Here is a 17,991-nt window from a genome sequence, read left to right as displayed (position 1 = left end):
AGACAGCAAGGTCACCTTCATCCTAAGTGTCGGGGGACAAATCTTTCTTATCTGCCCCGCCCCGCAGCCGGAGGCCAGGACCTCACCAGGACCCTTCTCATGGCTCCCGCCAGCCTCTGAAAGTCTTGAGTCCATGTCATCATTGGCCGTCTGCCACCAGGGGTTGGCAGGGACCCAGTGACCACAGAAGGGCCGTGCCAACCAGAGAACCTTCCCTGATTTGAGGCCATGCTGAACCTGTCACGGCCCATCTGAGCTCTGGCCTCCTAACTGCGCCAGTCCTTTTTTTCTTTCTTTTCATTTTTTTTTTGTGGTTCTGGGGTTTGAACTCAGGGCCTACACCTTGAGCCACTCCACCAGCCCTTTGTCGTGAAGGGTTTTTTGAGATAGGGCCTTGCAAACTATTTGCTGGGGCTGGTTTTGAACCGAGATCCTCCTGATCTCTGCCTCCTGAGTAGCTGGGATTACAGGTGTGAGCCACCATGCCTGGCCTGTGCGAGTTCTGGAGCCAAACAATTCTTCACGCTGCCTTTAGGGTGGAAATGACTCGGTCTTCCAGGCTGGGCTTCTCCCTAGGTGTTTCTGGAAGGCACTTGTAGCTCCTGACCTTTCAAAGGCAATTTGGAGTGGGTGGAGGGGAGGGACGTCTCTGCCCGGTGATGGACGTGGCTTTGGGGATCTTTGTTCTCGTCTAAAGGCCTCTTTACATATTGAACTAACATGGCTGCCAGGCTGCAGTCTTGCCTGGTGGTGGGCGGGTTGGTCAGTCCTGACTGAGTGCGTGCCAGGCTCATCACGGGCCACCATCTGAAGGTCATGTTGACACAGCTCAGTGTCCTCCACCTCTGGTGATCCCCTCCCCACCCCCTGGCTCCCAGCTGGGATGTCTCTTTTTCCCATAATGCCCATCTTCCATCTTGGAAGTCAAAGGAGCCCTGCACTCTTGGTGGACATTTAAATTAGGTCAGCCCCTAGGGGGGACAGTACAGCAGTTCATCCAAAACCTAGAATCAGGACCACATATGACCCGGCCGTCCCACTCTTGCGTACGGCCCGGAAGGAAATGAAGCCAGCATACCAGAGCCCAAAGCCGCACCGGCACCTCCACCATTCACAGCAGCTAAGGTGAGTCCGTCCCCAGGTAAACCTGTCAGGGCGGTATGCAGGGGTATGCAGTGCAGTTACCACTCGGCTGTGAGCAAAAACGAGCTTCTGCCATTTGCAGCAGAGTGCATGGAACTAGAATCACTGTGTTCAGTGAGAAAAGCTACGTGCGGAAGACAAGGCTGGATTTTCTCTTACTGCGAAAACTTGAAAAAAAACAAACTTGACCTGAGCTGGGCACGGTGGCTCACACCTGTCATCCGAGGTACTTGGGAGGCTGAGATCAAGAGGATGACAGTTCGAGGTCAGCCCATCTCAACAGAAAAAAGCTGGGCAGGGTGGTGAGCACCTCAACAGTGACAGCAGGAAGCATCGGTCTAGGCCAGCTTGGGCCAAAAGTGAGACCCCATCTCTAAAATAACCGAGCAAAAGGGCCGATGGTGTGGCTCAAGAGGTACAGCGCCTGCCTAGTGAGTGTGAGGTCCTGAGTTCAAATCCAGTGCCTGGAAAGAAAGTCAACCTGACGTACAATAGTGATTCCTGTGGGGGGTGAAGGGGGATTGAATGTGGTCAGTGCACGCTTTACGTGTGTGCAGAAATATCACGATGAGTCCCACTGACGTACAGGGGACATGTCTCATTTCAAAAAGTAAAGAGGGTTAAAAAAAACAAACAGAAGGAAAGGTGAGCGAGTCTTTCCCGGGCAGGTTGGGGATGGAGCTGGACCTCCTTTTCAGGTCCTAAGCGGTCCAGCTGGGCTCTGTCGATGGAGGTGAACTTGGCTCCTGCACAGGCCGCCGGCAGGGCCCCCACACCTTCCCGATGGGCCGAGATGTCCAATTTTTCTCTCTTGGTGGGACTGGGGTTTGAACTCAGGGTTTCACACTGGCAAAGCAGGCGCTCTACGGCTTGAGCCGCACCTGCAGTCCATTCGGCTCTGGTTATTTTGGAGATGGGGTTTCGGGAGCTGTTTGCCTGGGCTGGGGTTGAACTTTAACCTTCCAATCTCAGCCTCCCAAGTAGCTGGGATTACAGGTGTGAGCCGCGGCACCCGGCTGAAATGCCTTTACGTGGTCTTCACCTCCCGTCTACACGTTTCTGAGGACAGTCTTACCACCCTCCTGCAGCTAAAGCAGTGGGAACAACGCTGCGAGCTTGACCTGTCCTCGGACCCCTGGTCCTGCCTTGCCCCACTGGGGAAACACAGGGAGAGGAGGAGGCCAAGGGGCTCCGGTCCTGAGACCCCCGCACCACCACCTCCAGATTGGCCGAGACACCAGTGCTCGGTCCCCCAGGCCCCGCTGCCCCACCTGAAGGCCTGGCCTCGATGACGTAGCCTGTGGTCGGTGTGCTGCCTGCGTTTCCCTCCGTCCACTGCAGGGTCAGCTCAGAGGCAGATTTGGTGACCAAGACATCTCTTGGAGACCCTGGAGACCCTGTGGGAAAAAGAGGAGGTAGACCTTGGCTTTGACGGACACACCACAGGTTTCACTTTTTTATTTTTGGCGGTGGTACTGGGGTTTGAACTCAGGGCCCTGCGTTTGCTAGCCAGATGCTCTTATCACGTGAGCCATTCTCCCAGCCCTTTTTGCTTTAGTTATTTTTGAACAGGGCCTCCCATTTATGCTTGGGCTGGCCTCAGACCCAGATCCTCCCATCTCCACTTCAGGAGTAGCTGGGATTATAGGTGTGCACCACCACACCTGGTCCCAGAGGTTTCATCTTAAAAGCAGTAGGAGACCAGAGGACAGGAAGAAAGGGTGCAAAGACCCCAATGTCCAGCAGTGCTCCCCAAATACTGGCCTGCTGTCCGCGTGTAGCCAGAGTCTAAACAAAGACCCAAGAGTTTGCCAAGTGGGAAGTCACGTGGTCCTTCCTAGTGACGTGAATACTTGAATATTTGCTTATTTTACTTTGAAAATTGAATTCGCTTATTTCCCCGCCCCCCAAGTTTCTTTCCAGAAGTCAAAACATGACCTGCTCAACACCTAAGATCGTGCCCATCTACGGGCAAGGAGGCACCTGTGGAAGTTCGCCATCCCTCATCGTCAAAACACCCCTGAGTCTCTCCAGAGACGCCGACGAACCCCCAGCTCCACAAAGCATGGCAGGGTGCCGTCTTCGGGGCCCCACTTACCCTCGGCTGGCCCGGCCGTCACGTTGGCCTGGAGCTCCGGCCCGTAGGCGATGGTCCGGGCTTGGACACGGAAGAAGTAGGTGACGCCCTTGGTGAGGTCTCTCACTTTCAGCCAGCGCTGCCAGTTTCCTCTCACGTCCACGGTCACCACCTTGCTCACTCCTGGAACAGCCAACGGCAGAGACGGGAAGGGCTAAGCTCCGAGAAGCACTCGGGCACTGTCTGACGTGCTGTGACGAGAACACAGCCCCTGTGGCTTGCCAAGGACGTCGTTCTTACAACTAGGTGACCGTGGTCACTTTCCAGCCCTGATCAGTGTAGGTAAAGCCTAAGAACCAAAGCCCACAACACAGAGGTGGCGCCGGCCTCACGGCGGGAGGGGGGGCGGACGACGACTGCAGGCTGGGCTTCCGCGCAGGGTCCCCTTCCCAGTGGCCCTGAGATATGCAGAGTCCTGTGACGCCTGTGTAGGTGACTTTGAGCGTCCCGATTCAATCACACGGAAGTAAAGCGTGTGGGAAAGATGGAGGGAAATGCTGGATTCAGCTGACAGACCTTTCCCCAGGAAAGGGCTGCAGGATTTGTGGGCTTCCCCTGCCTCCATAAAAGATCTGGGGTCTCACTGAGCGACCTGTAGGCCTCAGACAACTTGTGACAATGTCACCTGTGGTGACATTGAGTCGTCACAGTGAGTACTGATCCTTGATTGAAAACTAGGGGGACGCAGAGACCGGTCTCCACACGTAAATGTGTGACTGTGAGGTGGCAGAACTGTTGCAGGCTGTGTTGGGCACGGAAGGCCCCTTATTCCCAGGGGATACGGAGAAAGACCCTCAGTGTGTGCCTGACACTGCATGTGGTCCCAAACCCTAGACATACTAGGTTTTCACCTCAGTGCCCTACGGCCTTGTCACACAGTCCCAGTTAATCTGTCCCCCAGGTTTCATGTCATAACTTTGGGGTTATTAGCAAGTAAAACAGGATTACTTGAACACAGGCCTATGACACTGAGACAGCTGACCTGATAACTGAGTGACTAACCAAGTGACTACCGGGCAGGTAGCGTATATCACAGGGATACGCTGAGGGGAACGAAGGGGTGATTGACATCCCAGTGGGAAGACAACGATGGACTCCCCAGGTACTGAAGAGATCAAAGCTCGATTTACTACGCTACTCACACGACAAAACTTCACACTGTCTCTTTCTGGGATTAACATTTTCTAACCAAGGTTGCCCTTGGGTAAGTGCAGGTGCAGAAAGTGAAACCATGGTGAGGAAGGTTACTGAATAACGAGAAAATTAAGATTTAACATCTGGTGGGGAGACGGGGGTGGGGGGAGGGAGGACAAACACTAAGAATGACAGCAATGTAGTGTTTCCCAGAAGGAGAACAGGAGGCTCTTTGGTTAAGTAAGTTTGAAAATAGTATATTTTTAAAATAGCTAAATAAATTCTCTACTGTGGACCTTGCAGAGCTGCCCGGCATTTCTGGGACTACAGGAGGGTGCTGCCCAGCAGAGCTGTGAACACAGGGAAGAGCTGAACCTGGTGGGCGCTTCCTGTCCTGGTCCTGCTGCTCAGCCTTGCTGTCCCTGTCACCCTGGGGTGACCTGGCCTCGCCATTGGAGGACGCATGTTGCTGTCCAGCCCCTCCAAGACCACAGCGATCTGTCTCAGACGCCACACAAAGTGCTTCTTATTGCAAAACAAATCCACCAGTCAAAGCCGTCAGGTCAAATCTCCCTCATCTTCAAGAAGTCTGAAATGCCTTGGAGCTTGTCTGCTGTTTATTGTCAAATCCATTCAGAAACACTATTTTCTTCCAAATTATTTCAGATTGATTTGGGCTGCTTTTTGTTGACACTACACATCAATATTATTTAGAAAAATGTAGCCATTTCTGCCCAGAGAATCAGAAGACCCCAACCTTACATGTGCTCAGGAATGACCGTGGTACACGGTGACTGTGGCTCTCACCTGCCATCGAGCTGGGTCCTGCCAGAGGTAAAGTTATTCTGGTAAAAACTCACCCCCCACACACACTTATTTTTTTCTTTCTTGTTAAAAACTGCCTCCGTTCTCCCTGGAGCAAAAACAAACCCACGTACAGATTTTGCAAATTCGATCCCACCAGGAGGGCCAGCCAGTTTGGCCTCCCTGCCATTCTCAAGTGTGTCAGAATTTTATTTTATTTACTCAATTATGAAACCATGCCCTACACTCCGAAGCCTCAGGGTGCAATCCCATAAAGTACTGTTTAAAACATTTTAAAAAAAACATAAAAATAGCTCTGCCATAAAATCAGATGCCCCGAACGCGGCTCAGTGCTGGAAGGGCCCAGGACTGCAGGCGACCGGGTGCTCTGGGCGCCATGTTGCGTGGTGCTCTGCTGGCTGGGGCTCCAGTGAGGTGGCCATCTGGGGACCTTCGAGGGGTGCCCCTGTGGCGATGGTGATGGACGCTGGTCAGGATGACCGTGGCCACATCTCCGCACATAGGAGGTAGCAGGACTGTCTCCCTGATGGAGTGACCCCGGGGACCAACAGCACGGGGTACAGGCTGTGCTCTTCTTGGCCTGCCCCAGGAAGACAGCCCCGCAGTCACGACCAGGTGAGATCTCTGTCGGGCCTTTTGCTTTTTCTTTCTTTCTTTCTTTTTTAAAGCCATCTTTACCACAATGTAAAGATTCTTGTCTCTAAACCATACTTAGATATCCCGCCAGTCACACAGACGCTTGTGTAAACATGGCTCTCCTGTCTGTCACCGTCTTCATAAGAGAACCACCCTTACCTCAGGTGACAAACGTAATTTTGGTGTCCCACAGAGGCCTGGTGAGTTCGTTTCGTTTGCAGTCATGTCTCTGGAAGAGGACAGCATCTATGAGGCGTCTAGAAACACGGACGGTCCTCTGAGATGCAGCTGCTCTCCTGGCTCCCTTGGGAAAGTCCAAGGAGTGGTCACAGCTCACTCAAAGGCCATCTGTCCTGAGGCCTGTCCTCCCTGCACCTGGTCTGTGGTATGGGGAGGGCAGCCAGCTTTACTCCCAAGCTGGAGCAGAGACAGGGCGTAGGGGTGGAGCTGGGAGCCCTGGAGTTGAGTTCGAGTGCTGTTTGGAGGCAGCCTTGTTGGGCCAGCAGGCGGGCCGGGCCGTTCCCACCACCAGCCACCGGGTAGCTGGCCAGCTGAGCCTGGATGCCCGGGCAGCAGGGATGGGGATGTGCCCAGGCCGGCAATGGGTCAGAATCCAGGGACCCAGATGGTTTTTTGTTCTTTTTGAGCTACTTGTGCCGAGATCCTAAGGAAGGAACGAGGGACCACAGAGCCAAAGAGCTCACCGTCCTCCCGCCCCAGCCCAGAGCACAGCAGCCGGAGTGGGCAGGGTGAAGCAGCTACCTCTCAACTGACAGTGCTGGTGACAGTCGGTCCCAGCACTTGTGAACAGAGGTGAAAGTGGTTCTGATGGAAGTGATTGCACCTGCTGTCACTCGGAAGGTGACAAGCCTGCACCTGGCTGTGCAGTGAGCACTCTGTCTGGAATATGAGGTGGCTTTAGTGAACCCTCCGTCTCTGACGCTCACCTGTGACATTTTCTCCCTCTCCTAAGCGGTGGAATTAGATCACTTGGGTTCAAATCTTGCTTCTCTTCATTGGTGCTGAAATGCAGGTGCAGAGCAAATGAATTCAAGGCTCCAAGCCCAGGATCGAAGTGTGCAAAATGCAAATCAAGACAATAGCTCGGTGTGGACTGAGGGTAAGGGATGGCACGTGTGTCACATGGTGCTGGGTGGTCGTGACTGTGCCGTTAGGTTAGCCTCCCTGTCACTGGAGGGAGCGTGTCCGAAAGCCACCAGCGTGCTGACCACGAGCATGGCTGTCTAGCACCACACGTCCGAAAGCTCTGACTTTCCCAGTGATGCAAAACTGGGAGAAAACGCACCAGAAACTGCAACCCCGGCCACACAGGGAAGGCCAGCAGCGTGGGGTCCTCCTCTGCCGGGAGGCTGGCGTGTGGGAGGTTGTAGAAACCCTGGGAGCAGAAATGTGAGCTCACAGAGAGCGTCAGGTCCCCTTGGGGTGGATTTTCCACTGACCCACGGAACGGTCTCGCTGGGAGAGCGAGTAGTGGCACCAGACTAAGAGCTGCAGCACTGGGGAGCCCGGGGAGCCCAGGGTGCACACCAGGGGGCCCCTGTCCAAGTGGTCCTGCAGGCCTGGGACATAGGACGGGCAGCTTAGTCTGTCACTTATTGGACGAAGAATCCAAAACCTCAAAATAGCTTTGGGTAGAAAGGATTCGGGGTCCATCATCGCGATTCTGACAATGACTTCTCATTTGACTGGTCTGGTTGGGAAATCTCTTCAACAGGTGTTTGTCACATGGGCTCCTGTTACACAGCCTGCGTGTGCACACGTGTGTTTTATGTGTGCACGTGCATGTGTGTACACGCGTCAGGGAAAGGAAGGGAGCACTGCTGAGCAAACTGGACGATCTTTGAAAAGTCCCTGCTGACTGTGTGAGAAAGATGGATGGGCAGGTGTCCGGGCATCTGTCCCAGGACTACAAAGGCAGCGCCATCCAGACCACCTGCTCCCAAACAGCACTTGGCTCTGTAAGTAACACAGCTGGGCAGGTAGGGGCCGCCAATCAATGTCCCTCCAGTGCCCAGTTAGATTCTGCAAACCGTATGCACAGATCACCTCCTCTGTTATTTACCTAGGTTCATTGATTGACTCGGCGTGCTTGGTGGTTTTCTTCCTTACATTTTCACATCTCTGATTTGGAATGTAGCTCAGAATTCACGATGTGAAGGTGTTGGGCCATAGTTTATGGGAGCAATTTTTTCTTTCTTAGCATGCCATAAAACAATGATGAATCTTATAGTCATTGGCACCTTAGATTGGGGGAAATAAAATCTAGGGCTTACACGTTGCTCTTCAAATCAACCGCTTCATTGGAACGTGCTTGTTTAAAAGGAAGCTTTTATCACTGCTTTAAACAGAGAGCCAATATCATTTGATGTGTGGTTATAGTTTTTCCTCCTAGACATTAAATAATCTATAATTTTTACAGTCTGGGAGTATTATAGGATGGAGTGGGGCAGAGACAGCTGGACTTTGTCTCTGGCCATCGGGGTGAGAAAGAAATGTCCCCAGAAACCTCAGTGGACGGGCACATGGTACTCCAGTGGACAAGAGAGGGGGCCACAGAAGGAGTTACAACTCCAGAGAGAGCGACACTTGGACGTAGCAGGCACGTGGGTGGCTGCCGGGTGAGTAAGAGCGCTTCTCAGCCACTCCCTGGCTCCTCTCCTGGCCTTGACCTCTGTCCCTGGGTCTGTTCTACCTTCAAAACACCAACCAGCCCCTTCCCCACCAGCAGCCCCTCCTCGATGGCCACAGCAGCCCTGCCACCCTCCTTGCTCACCCCCAGGGGACCCCACCACCCATTCCCCCAAACCACCTGCGTTCCACCCTCTGGCCCATCTGTTTGTCCTCGGCCTGTGTCCTGACTTCTCTAGTTCCTCCGTGTTTAAACCTTCTCCCTGACCTCCAAAGGGTCGGCCCCTGACTGATCTAAGAGGTAACCTCCTTTCCTGCTACGGCGTTTAGCCAGGGGCACCTGGAGAAGCCAAGTCCCCTCGCTCCTGGAAAGTACAGCAGCACACCGGCCTGCTGCCTGCTCTGCTGGCTCACGAAGCTTTGGCCACAGGGGTGACACCAAGTCCTGCCTCCCTGGGGCCTTTGCTGTCACTGAGCCGTCTTCCCTCTGGTGTGTGCACCTCCGGTCCTTACGGACACCCTGGGCTCTTCCAGTGGCCAAGACACTTTCACCATCCTGCACCTTTCTTCACAGCAGCCGTCACCGTCACACATTTGCTTGTTGCTGTAATTAAGTGCATGCTGCCTCTTTGTTCTGCAATATAAACTCACTAGACCCGAGAGAGAGAGGGTCTTGATGCTAAGTCAGCAAAGGCCTTTGCGCTCCTGGGTCCATGGATTTCAGCTTCTAGAACAGTATTTGGTACACAGCAGGTGCTTACGAAATATCCGTATAAGGGCCTGAATGGGGAGGTGCCAGGGCGCTGCCTAGAGGCTGTCGCCCTCGCCAGGGAGGCTGATGGCTTCCGGAGAGCCAACACAGCGGACGTGGGTCCACGTGGACCTCAGGGTGGTGTCTGCCGGTGACCATGACAACAGATGCCTTGGGAGGAAGAGGAGAGGAGTGTCCTGGGTGTTGGACACTAGGTCAGGGGACTTGAATGACATGGTCATGGCAAGGTCATGCCAGACTCAGAACCCCTTCACCTTCTGAGTTTCTGGAAGGTTCTTCACCTGAAAACAAGGGGCGTGGAGTGCGGCGTCCCCGGGTCTTACCTTGCACGGGTGCTAAGGGCTCGTACACCACGCGGTAGCCCTGCAGGACGCCGTTGGCCGCTGCTGGCTCCCCCCAAGACACGTTGAGCGTGGTGGAGGTTATTTCTGAGAACGCCAAGAAGCTGGGGGCCCCGGGAGCTGGAAGCACAAAGTGACTTTCACTGTGGCACTTTTACGGATCGCAACACGCACACGCACGTCTGCACCTCCACACAGAACAGAAAGTGGCAGAAGGTGTTATTTTCAACCCAGTCGAAATGTCACAGGATGGAAAGAAGTCTCACTGGTCACCTCCGAACTTCACGGATCAATCAGAAACACAGGCCCTCCCCAGCAGAGCGGGGGGGGGGGAATGACAGTTTTAACACAAAGGAGCCTGAGAGGCAAAGTGACAAAGGCGTCACAGTGAATAATAGATGGTGACAGAAAAGGAGATCCAGGTGGTGCTGTTGCCAATGGCTGCTGGAAGGTTCGGAGGCTCTTGCCTGTGGTCAGGGCCTCTCCCCATCCCTCTTCTCCCACGGGAGCCCAGCGCTGCCGGGCTGTGCGAGGAGGCTAACTGAGTCACGGGGGCTGCTGGTAGATGCAGAAAGTCAGAGTACGGCCAGGGGTGATATGGGGCCTGCTCCCGTGCCCTCTGCCCGGGCTGTGTGCAGGTGGACGCACAGGGTCAATCCCACCTGACATTCTGGGTGGGGACCTGGTCTCCTCTGCCTGGCCTCTCGTGCTCAGCTCCTCTCCCATCCCTGGGTCCTTCAGTCCCATGACCTGCCCGGCCACAATGTCCTGACTTGGCCCCAACCCCTGCCGTCTGTGTCACAAGTCTACTCCTGTCCTTGCAGCTTACATCTAAAACCAGCCCCCGTGGGCACTGAATGAGGCTGGAAGGAAGCAGCCAGTGCTCTTTGGTCGTGGTCATCTCATGGGATGTGATGTTGGGTGCTGGGACCAGTGGTCACCTGTGTGGGCATCAGTGGACTAAGCCCACAGGACATCGGGGAGCCCAAACCTCACCTTCCTGGTCTTAGGTTTCCCAGGTGGTACAAAGGGCTGACAGCCCCAGGACCCAAGGCCAGGCCATCATTTCTTGGGGGTACTTTGGCTGTCCAGGTCACGAGAGGTTATGAGATGAACGGCATACATGCTACCTGTGCCTGGGATGGAGCCTCAAGCCGGGAGGACCCCATCAGCACGTGGGATGTCCTTGGGACTGTCCTGCGCCGTGTGGCTCAGGAAAGCTGCCAGGCTGCTCCTTCCCTTGGGCCCCAAACCCAGGGGCACCGGCCTTGAGGACTGGCCTCAGTGCACAAGGAGCTGGTCCCACGGTGGGGCAGCTCCTAGGAGAAGGCACTGTGTGTCACGAGACCCTCCCTCCCTGTGGAACCTTCAAGGGCTCCCGAGAAAACACACTGCTGTGATTCAGCACCACGTGGCCCAGGTGAGGCCAGACACTGGGAACCCACGAGTCACACCCATCCTGACTCCCCATGTTCCCAGCTCCAAGTGGGACTTACACCACGGGACAGACAGATCAGAGAGCTGTGGAGACCGAGAGGAAGGGTGGTTCTTTCTGCCTGGGGGATCCGGGACAATGGGAGGTGACAGGGATGGGTTGATTGTCTCAAAACTGGTCCAAACGCGACCTACGGGAATGGAACCAAGCCCCCCCCCCCACCGCCCAGTCCCCCTGCCACCTACTTACCAGCCTGATGGGTGCATCCCTGGCGAGGGTCACTCTTGGGCCCGTCACCTGCAGCGTTGAAGGCAGAGATGGTGACCAGGTATTTGGTGTAGCTAGTAAGATTCTTCAGTCTCACCATGGGCTCAGGGAGGAAGAGGACCTTCATTTTCTCTGTTTCGTTCTGGTTGTCTGCCTCCCAGTAGTAAATCTGTCAGGAGGGGAAGAGGCTGGGGGTAAGCCACGGGGCGGCTGTGCCAGGGATGGGCAGGGACTCGCTGTCCCCCAGGAGCCAGGGAGCAGCAAGGCCAGAGCTGTGGATGGGGGCTCTGGGCTGCTGGCAACCTGGGCAATGCTCAGTGTTTCTGCGCCGCTCAGAGTTTGAGAGCCAGGTGGGGCCTGGGGTGGGAGGAATCCTTTCCCCAGCTGTACTGCGGGGCTGGCCCTGCTGGTGACTTTCCCAAGGGCCTCTGTCCTGTCTCCCAGTCTTCTGGAGAGAAGGAGGACCACCCACTGTCTAGCCCCTGCTCCACCTGTGGATTGAACAGGCCCCCGGACTCCTACCCCCACCCCACATTTTGTTCAAACCCAGCATCGAAAGTCTTTGTTGTTGTTTTGGCAGTACTGGGTTTGCTGCGCAGGCGCCCTACCGCTTGAGCCACACCCCCGGCCCTTTTGCTTCAGTTATTTTTCAGAGTCTCACGTTTTTGTCCGAGCTGTGATCTTTCTACACACACCTCCCACACAGCTAAGACTACAGGCATGGGTCATCACATCCTGTTTGTCTTTTGAGATAGGGTTTTGCTAACTTTTTGCCTGGGCTGGCCTTGCACTGCAATCCTCCTGATCTCTACCACCTTGAGCAGCTGGGATTATAGATGTGAGCCACCATACATACCCAGCAACATCTAAGGTTTTGATCAAAAATAGTTGGTAAATTAAAACACCAAAAGCCAGAGCAAGGAGACCTATGATAAACTCAGAACTGGTTGGGAAGCCCCGTGCTTAGGAGGAGAGGAGCTAAGTAGCATTTTTTTCTCCTTTAGCTTGGAGATGCTCACAGGTGAACCTGACACCCAAGCACAAAGATTTGAATTGGTTGCCAGAATTGTTTTCCAGACAGCTGGCCAGGAGCTACTGGCCCCAGCCTGTGCCAGCTGCACTGCCTAAAGGACAACACTGGCTGGAGGACCCCCTTGGCTCTGCAGGCCTGAGCCAGAGCCAGGCCACGGGATCAGCGTACTGGGACCAGCATCCCGCCTTGCAGGCTCACGGGAGGTCACACCTAAGCTGGAGCAGATCCAACAGGGGATCAACAATGTGACTTCAGTCACATACACATCTGCCTACAGAGCTGACCAAGGAATACCCTCTCCTCACACAGGCCTGGCTAACTTGAGATCGATAACCAGGTTCAATGTCTTTATCGTTAAGGAAATGAGGCAACGCATTTTGGACGTACACAAATAGCACCTTGCCTCTAAGCTCACAGGACTCCCATTACCTCGTTAATCACTCTAACAGCCGTGCCATGGAGGAAGGTATCAATTTTCATAAAACACCTACAAAAATCATTTCCAAATGGACATTTAATTGGGCCGGCAGTCACTGGGGCAGGCTAGCCGAGAGGAGCTGATAACTGATCGGCTGGGGCTCCAGGCAGGCCAGGCGAGGAAATCAGTTCTGGGAAGGGCAGGGGCCTTTCTCATGGAGAACTGAGTGGTTTGCACATGCCTTGGGCTCCTGACCTCTCCTAGCAGGAAGATCTTCGTGTGTGTAAGGTGACAGCGTGGCGCTCGATACCCTCCAGATAAATCAACTCTGCATGATTACTGCTCTCTGATGCTTTCCTTGATGCCACCAACATCTCAGAGCCGCTTCCAGCTATGAGCATTCAGCTAACATGGGTCCCGTGCATTTTAGTCTGGTGGTTCCAATGGTGGGGTTCTGTACCCCACCACGTGAGCAAGTCTCAGACCTACAGAAGGGGAACCCATTCGACGTCCAGTGGTGATCCAGTGCTGGATGGAGGACACCCCATTTCCTGTCACTAAGCAAATTTGCCAGAGACTCTGGAGCGGGCACAGGAAGACCTTAGGCCCCCTAGGCAGGCCGTGGTGGCTGTGGGAGGGACAGGGGATCCCCAGGCCAACTGCTGTGGCTACAGGGGTGGCAGGGCCCTGAGTAGCTTTGGGTGAGCTGAGCCCCTCGTGCGGTGACTTTGTGCTGGCCACACATCCCGCCCCACACCAAGTGGCTTTCATCCCCATGCGTGGCCCAGCCGGGCTTGCTCTAGGCTGCTGTGTGTCCACGACAGGAAGTCAGTGGACGCTGTGAGTCACCCTGGGGCATGGCCAGCCCTGCAGCAAAGCCCTCGGGCCTCACACTGGGCACAGGTGACCTGGAGGACAGAGCTGTGTTCTAGAGCTTACCTTGTACCCCTGGATGATCCCGTTCTGAGACTCCGGGGGTGGTGGCTCCCACGTGATCTCCAGCTGGCTGGCTGTCATTGGGGTCACCTGGATATTCTGCGGGGCCATTGCTGGGGCTGAGGAAAGAATGGCACACATGGGTAACTTGCATGTCCCCCCAGAAGCCAACCGGCTGGGATGCACCCCCCGCTCCCAATGCACACACACTAGGATTCACACAAGTCCTAATTCCACGGTGGACAGCAAGAGAGCTTCTGTCCTGGACATCACCCGGTGTGGGAGGCCTTGGGCACACTCCTAGCTGGGCTCCGTGCTGTGTCTCTACAACCCTTAGCTCTTCATGCCAGAGAAGGCTACAGACCTCTCAGAAGATTCTTAAATGCACACAAGATACACGGAATGACAAAGCAAAGGGATTCCCCTGAGATACAGCGTATCTGAGTATTAGAAGATAAATATGATATAGTGTGTGTTCCATGTGTTCCCAGGGCTGGGGGATGAGTGGATGGTGACAAGAGGACCCAGGGGTAGCTGGGGGGTGCATTGGGACCTACGACATCCCCTGGTTGGAGGGATGCTGAGTTTCAGATAGAGGTGACAGAGAATGGAGACAGCTGTGTTGCCATGACAAGTTCAGGAGACCCGTGATGAAGCCCTCTGTTGGAGACGAAGCCAGTCTGCAGACAGAGCTGCCCCTCCAGGTGGACAGGGACTTGGGTTTCTGGGAACATGGATCCACGTCCCTCCGAGGCTGGCTCTGAGTACGAGTTTGAGTGCCAAGTCCTCCCTGTCACAGGCACACTGAGAGGGCAAAAGACAGGTGACTGATGAGGATGGTGTGGCTGGACCCCACCCCTAACATGGCCATTCTGGAACACGGCTGTCCTCTGTGTTTGCCAGCCCACGCCATGTTCTGGGCATTTCCTCAGGACGATCTGTTCTCCACCTCCGGGAGCTGCTTCTCCCTCGTCCCACCTGGGCCGGCTGGACCCTGGGGAGCAGTGAGGACTCATCTTGGGGGTCTGGCTCTGGGGAACCAGGCCTAGGAGCAGTGGCTGCCTTTTGATTCAGGTCTGTTAGTAGGTCACAAATGGAGGCCACAACACAGTCACTGTCCAGAGACATGGCCTGTTTCGCAGGCTCCCCTGGGGAAGAGAACTGCCTGGGAAGTTTTCCCTTCTTGGCGGCCCCCTCCTCACTTTCTGTAGAATAAAATAGTAATTAACAGCCGCTCAGCCCGACATCAACTATTTATTTTGTTCTAACTGTGTGGCTTCTGTGCTATCAGTGCCCACCCTGCGCTAATGGAAATGTTAATAGCCCACACCAGGTTGTTGTGACAGACGCTGGGCCTCATTATCAGAAATTCTTATTTACCGCTCCATTAAACAACAGAATCACACAAAAAAACAATTCAATCAAAACTAACTGGAGGAATTTTAACAGCCACATTTAAATCTAAAACATAAATAAAGTTAATGTCTTCTGCCTGCTTGCCATGGGCAACTCTCCTGCAAAATTCCAGTTGTACAATTAAAATGGGGAAGACAGAACTGCGTCAGCTAGGAACCCCTCCAGCCACTTCCTTTTCACACACGTGGCTAAATCCTCAGCCATCAGAGCCCTGGCCTCAGGTGTCTGTCTGCAGGGACGAGGGGTGGAGTGCGTGCCTTCCAGGCGAGCCTCATGGTCGGGAGTCCCCCGTGCCTCCTGGCCAGGGTGGGGACACAGGCTCGACAAAGTCCCCTGGAGCCAGCCCAGGCACGTGTGCTGTTCCCACACACCTGCCAGCTGTGCCGGAGCACGGCTCACGCTCACAGAGCTCCATGCAATACAACTACCGTGGGGAACAAATGGACTTTGTGGACAACACACGCAGAGAAAGAGAAGTAAATGTATGTAACCCAGCGCAAGGCCTGTCTGCTTTGAGGGCTAATTTTTTCTTTTTTTTTTTGGCTCCTGCAAGCTGCTGGGCTGTAGCCTGATGGGAGACCTGGACTTTCAGGAAGCCCTGATGGCTCCCGATGCCACCTTCATTCCAGTAAAGGGTGTGTGGCCGGGAGCCTTGGGTGGACTACGGGCTGAGCTGTTAGCTTTTGTTCCTCCAGCTCAACGTTGGTGGTTTTAGGAACACATGACGAGCGGTATTGTGTTTTTTTTATGCATGAAATTATTTTTGAAAAGCATTTGCATCCAGCCGTCTCTGGCATCTGCTGATTTATAGGTGCATACCTGCAGCTTTAAAGGTGGGGCTGAAAGGCAACGGAGCCAGGCTGTCAAAGCCAGGCCAAGCCGGGCCACTCCCGGTCCTTGGTGGGATGGCTCCTCAGCCTCGCCAGAGTGCTGCCAGGCCTTGGACAGAGACCTGGCCCAGCCAGTAACAGACACGGCTGTAGTGGAATTCCACAGGTTTCTGGACTGTTCTGGAATTCTGGCCGGCTGAAATGGGAAGCCTTGTAAAGTTGGGTGCTATCGGCAGAGCCAGGCTGTAGTGTGACTGTCCCCATGCTGGGAAGGGACAGGTGGGTGCTGACAGGGAAACCCCACACAGCAGTTAGGGAGGCTCTTTTGTCTGTCACGCGGGACCCTCGGGCAGGTTCAGTGTCCCCAAGTGGCCGTCAGCTTCAGCTGAGTCAAGAAGCAGCCACTGGGTCGGGCACGGTGGCTTACGCCTGTAATCCTCACTACTGAGAAGACAGAGATTGGGAGGATCATGGTTTCAGGGCAATCAAGGGGAAAAAGTTCACAGACCCTATTTGGACCAATGGCTGGACAAGATGGCATGTGTTTGTCACCCCAGCTACACAGGGAAGTACAAATAGAGGCACAGAGGTCCAGGGTGGCCTGGGTAAAAGTGAGACCCCATCTCAAAAATAACCAACATGAAAAGAGGCTGGGTGTGGTTCACGTGGTAGACAGATGCATGAGGCCTGGGTTCAATCCCCTAGTACTGCCAAAGCAAAAAACCCAAACCAACATTTACACTGGCTTGTTGTCCCTGATTCCACATCCTGTCAGACCCAGGGGCAGACCTGGGCTGCAACTGGGCTCCGCACTGCCGCCCTTGGGGGCCGGCACTCACCTCGGTGCTTAAGAACCTCTGGTGTTCACGCCTGTAATCCCAGCTCCTCAGGAGGCAGAGAACAGGAGGATCGCAGTTCAAAGGCAGCCTAGGTAAACAGTTCCTGAGACCCTATCTCAAAAAAAAACTATCACCAAGAAGGGGCTGGTGGAGTGGCTCAAGTGGTAGAGCATCTGCCTGGCAAGCGTGAGGCCCTGAGTTCAAATCCCAGTGCTTCCCCTCCCCCCAAAAAACCCCAACCTCTGAGACAAGATGAGTCAACACAGAGCCCACACCGTGGGAAGGAAGAGTTAAGGAGGCCTCCAGCAGCAGTTTTGCTTTCTGTAGTTTCAGGTACCTGTGACTGACTTTGAACCAAAACACACTGTGGGAGACCACACTGGACAAGTTTTGTTATTCCGGTAATGACACTGTTATCACTCGTGCCTATTTATGAGTTGGACATGATCTTAGGTCACACGTGGGTAGGAAGGAATACACCACAGATGTGTTCTGTTGGCGATGTGTGACCTCCCCTGGGGTCAGGGAATGACCCTGAGGAGGGGGGTGGCTGCAGAGTGTCTTTGGTGGGCAGTGGATGCCAGAGAGCAAGGGAACTCTCGGAGCTGAGGACACGAACTCGGCAGTGGGAAGGATGTCCCCTGAGCCTCAGGACTGGCTGCTCCCACATGGGGCTGAGCCTCAGTCTCGAACTGACGAGACTGAGACTGCAAGAAGCAGAGATGGGGCTGGCCGTCGAGGGCAGGCGACTTGGAAGATGCACTGGGGGTGTCAGAGATCGTGCGGTACTGTGTCCACACCCCAACCTGGCTGGATTCTTCCTGAATGCTAGCCAGGTCCTGGACTTAGGGCTGATGGGGGCGGTGGATACAAAAATGTGAAAGACGACAGAATATCTTCTATTGCTAGGGTCACCATTGGTCACGCTGGGCACCCACCACTGCAGTTTATAAGGCCTCTGCCATGGCTGAGTCACTCTTGGTCACTCGGGCTCCTGATTGTACTAGAACCAAGGTTGGCCACACTGGGTTTCTACTTCGAATCTTTCTAACCTAGTGATTTAATATTGGGGGAGAGCTGGTTTTTAAACTGATAATTTGGATCCTTGTTAATGTTTATTATAAGGGAATAAGTGTTTCTTTATGTGCCTTAAGGAAGTCTACACTTTGATTCATTTTGA

At 54.4% G+C, this 17,991-nt stretch overlaps 1 protein-coding gene across 2 annotated transcripts in view; it reads right to left on the bottom strand.

The window, feature by feature from the left end:
* The window catches only part of Sdk1 (sidekick cell adhesion molecule 1), a 744,195-nt gene that overhangs the window by 24,488 nt on the left and 701,716 nt on the right, over positions 1-17,991 (bottom strand). For both annotated transcript variants that reach the window (XM_074075462.1, XM_074075461.1), the window contains 5 exons: positions 13,730-13,845; positions 11,322-11,508; positions 9,620-9,757; positions 3,242-3,403; positions 2,415-2,540 (listed from right to left, as the gene is read on the bottom strand). In XM_074075462.1, the coding sequence (XP_073931563.1) occupies positions 2,415-2,540; positions 3,242-3,403; positions 9,620-9,757; positions 11,322-11,508; positions 13,730-13,845 (729 nt within the window). The remainder of the gene's footprint in view (positions 1-2,414; positions 2,541-3,241; positions 3,404-9,619; positions 9,758-11,321; positions 11,509-13,729; positions 13,846-17,991) is intronic.

Source organism: Castor canadensis, chromosome 6, assembly GCF_047511655.1.
Source record: "Castor canadensis chromosome 6, mCasCan1.hap1v2, whole genome shotgun sequence".
Classification (NCBI taxonomy): Eukaryota; Metazoa; Chordata; class Mammalia; order Rodentia; family Castoridae; genus Castor; species Castor canadensis.
This window is presented reverse-complemented; position numbering and strand designations above follow the sequence as displayed.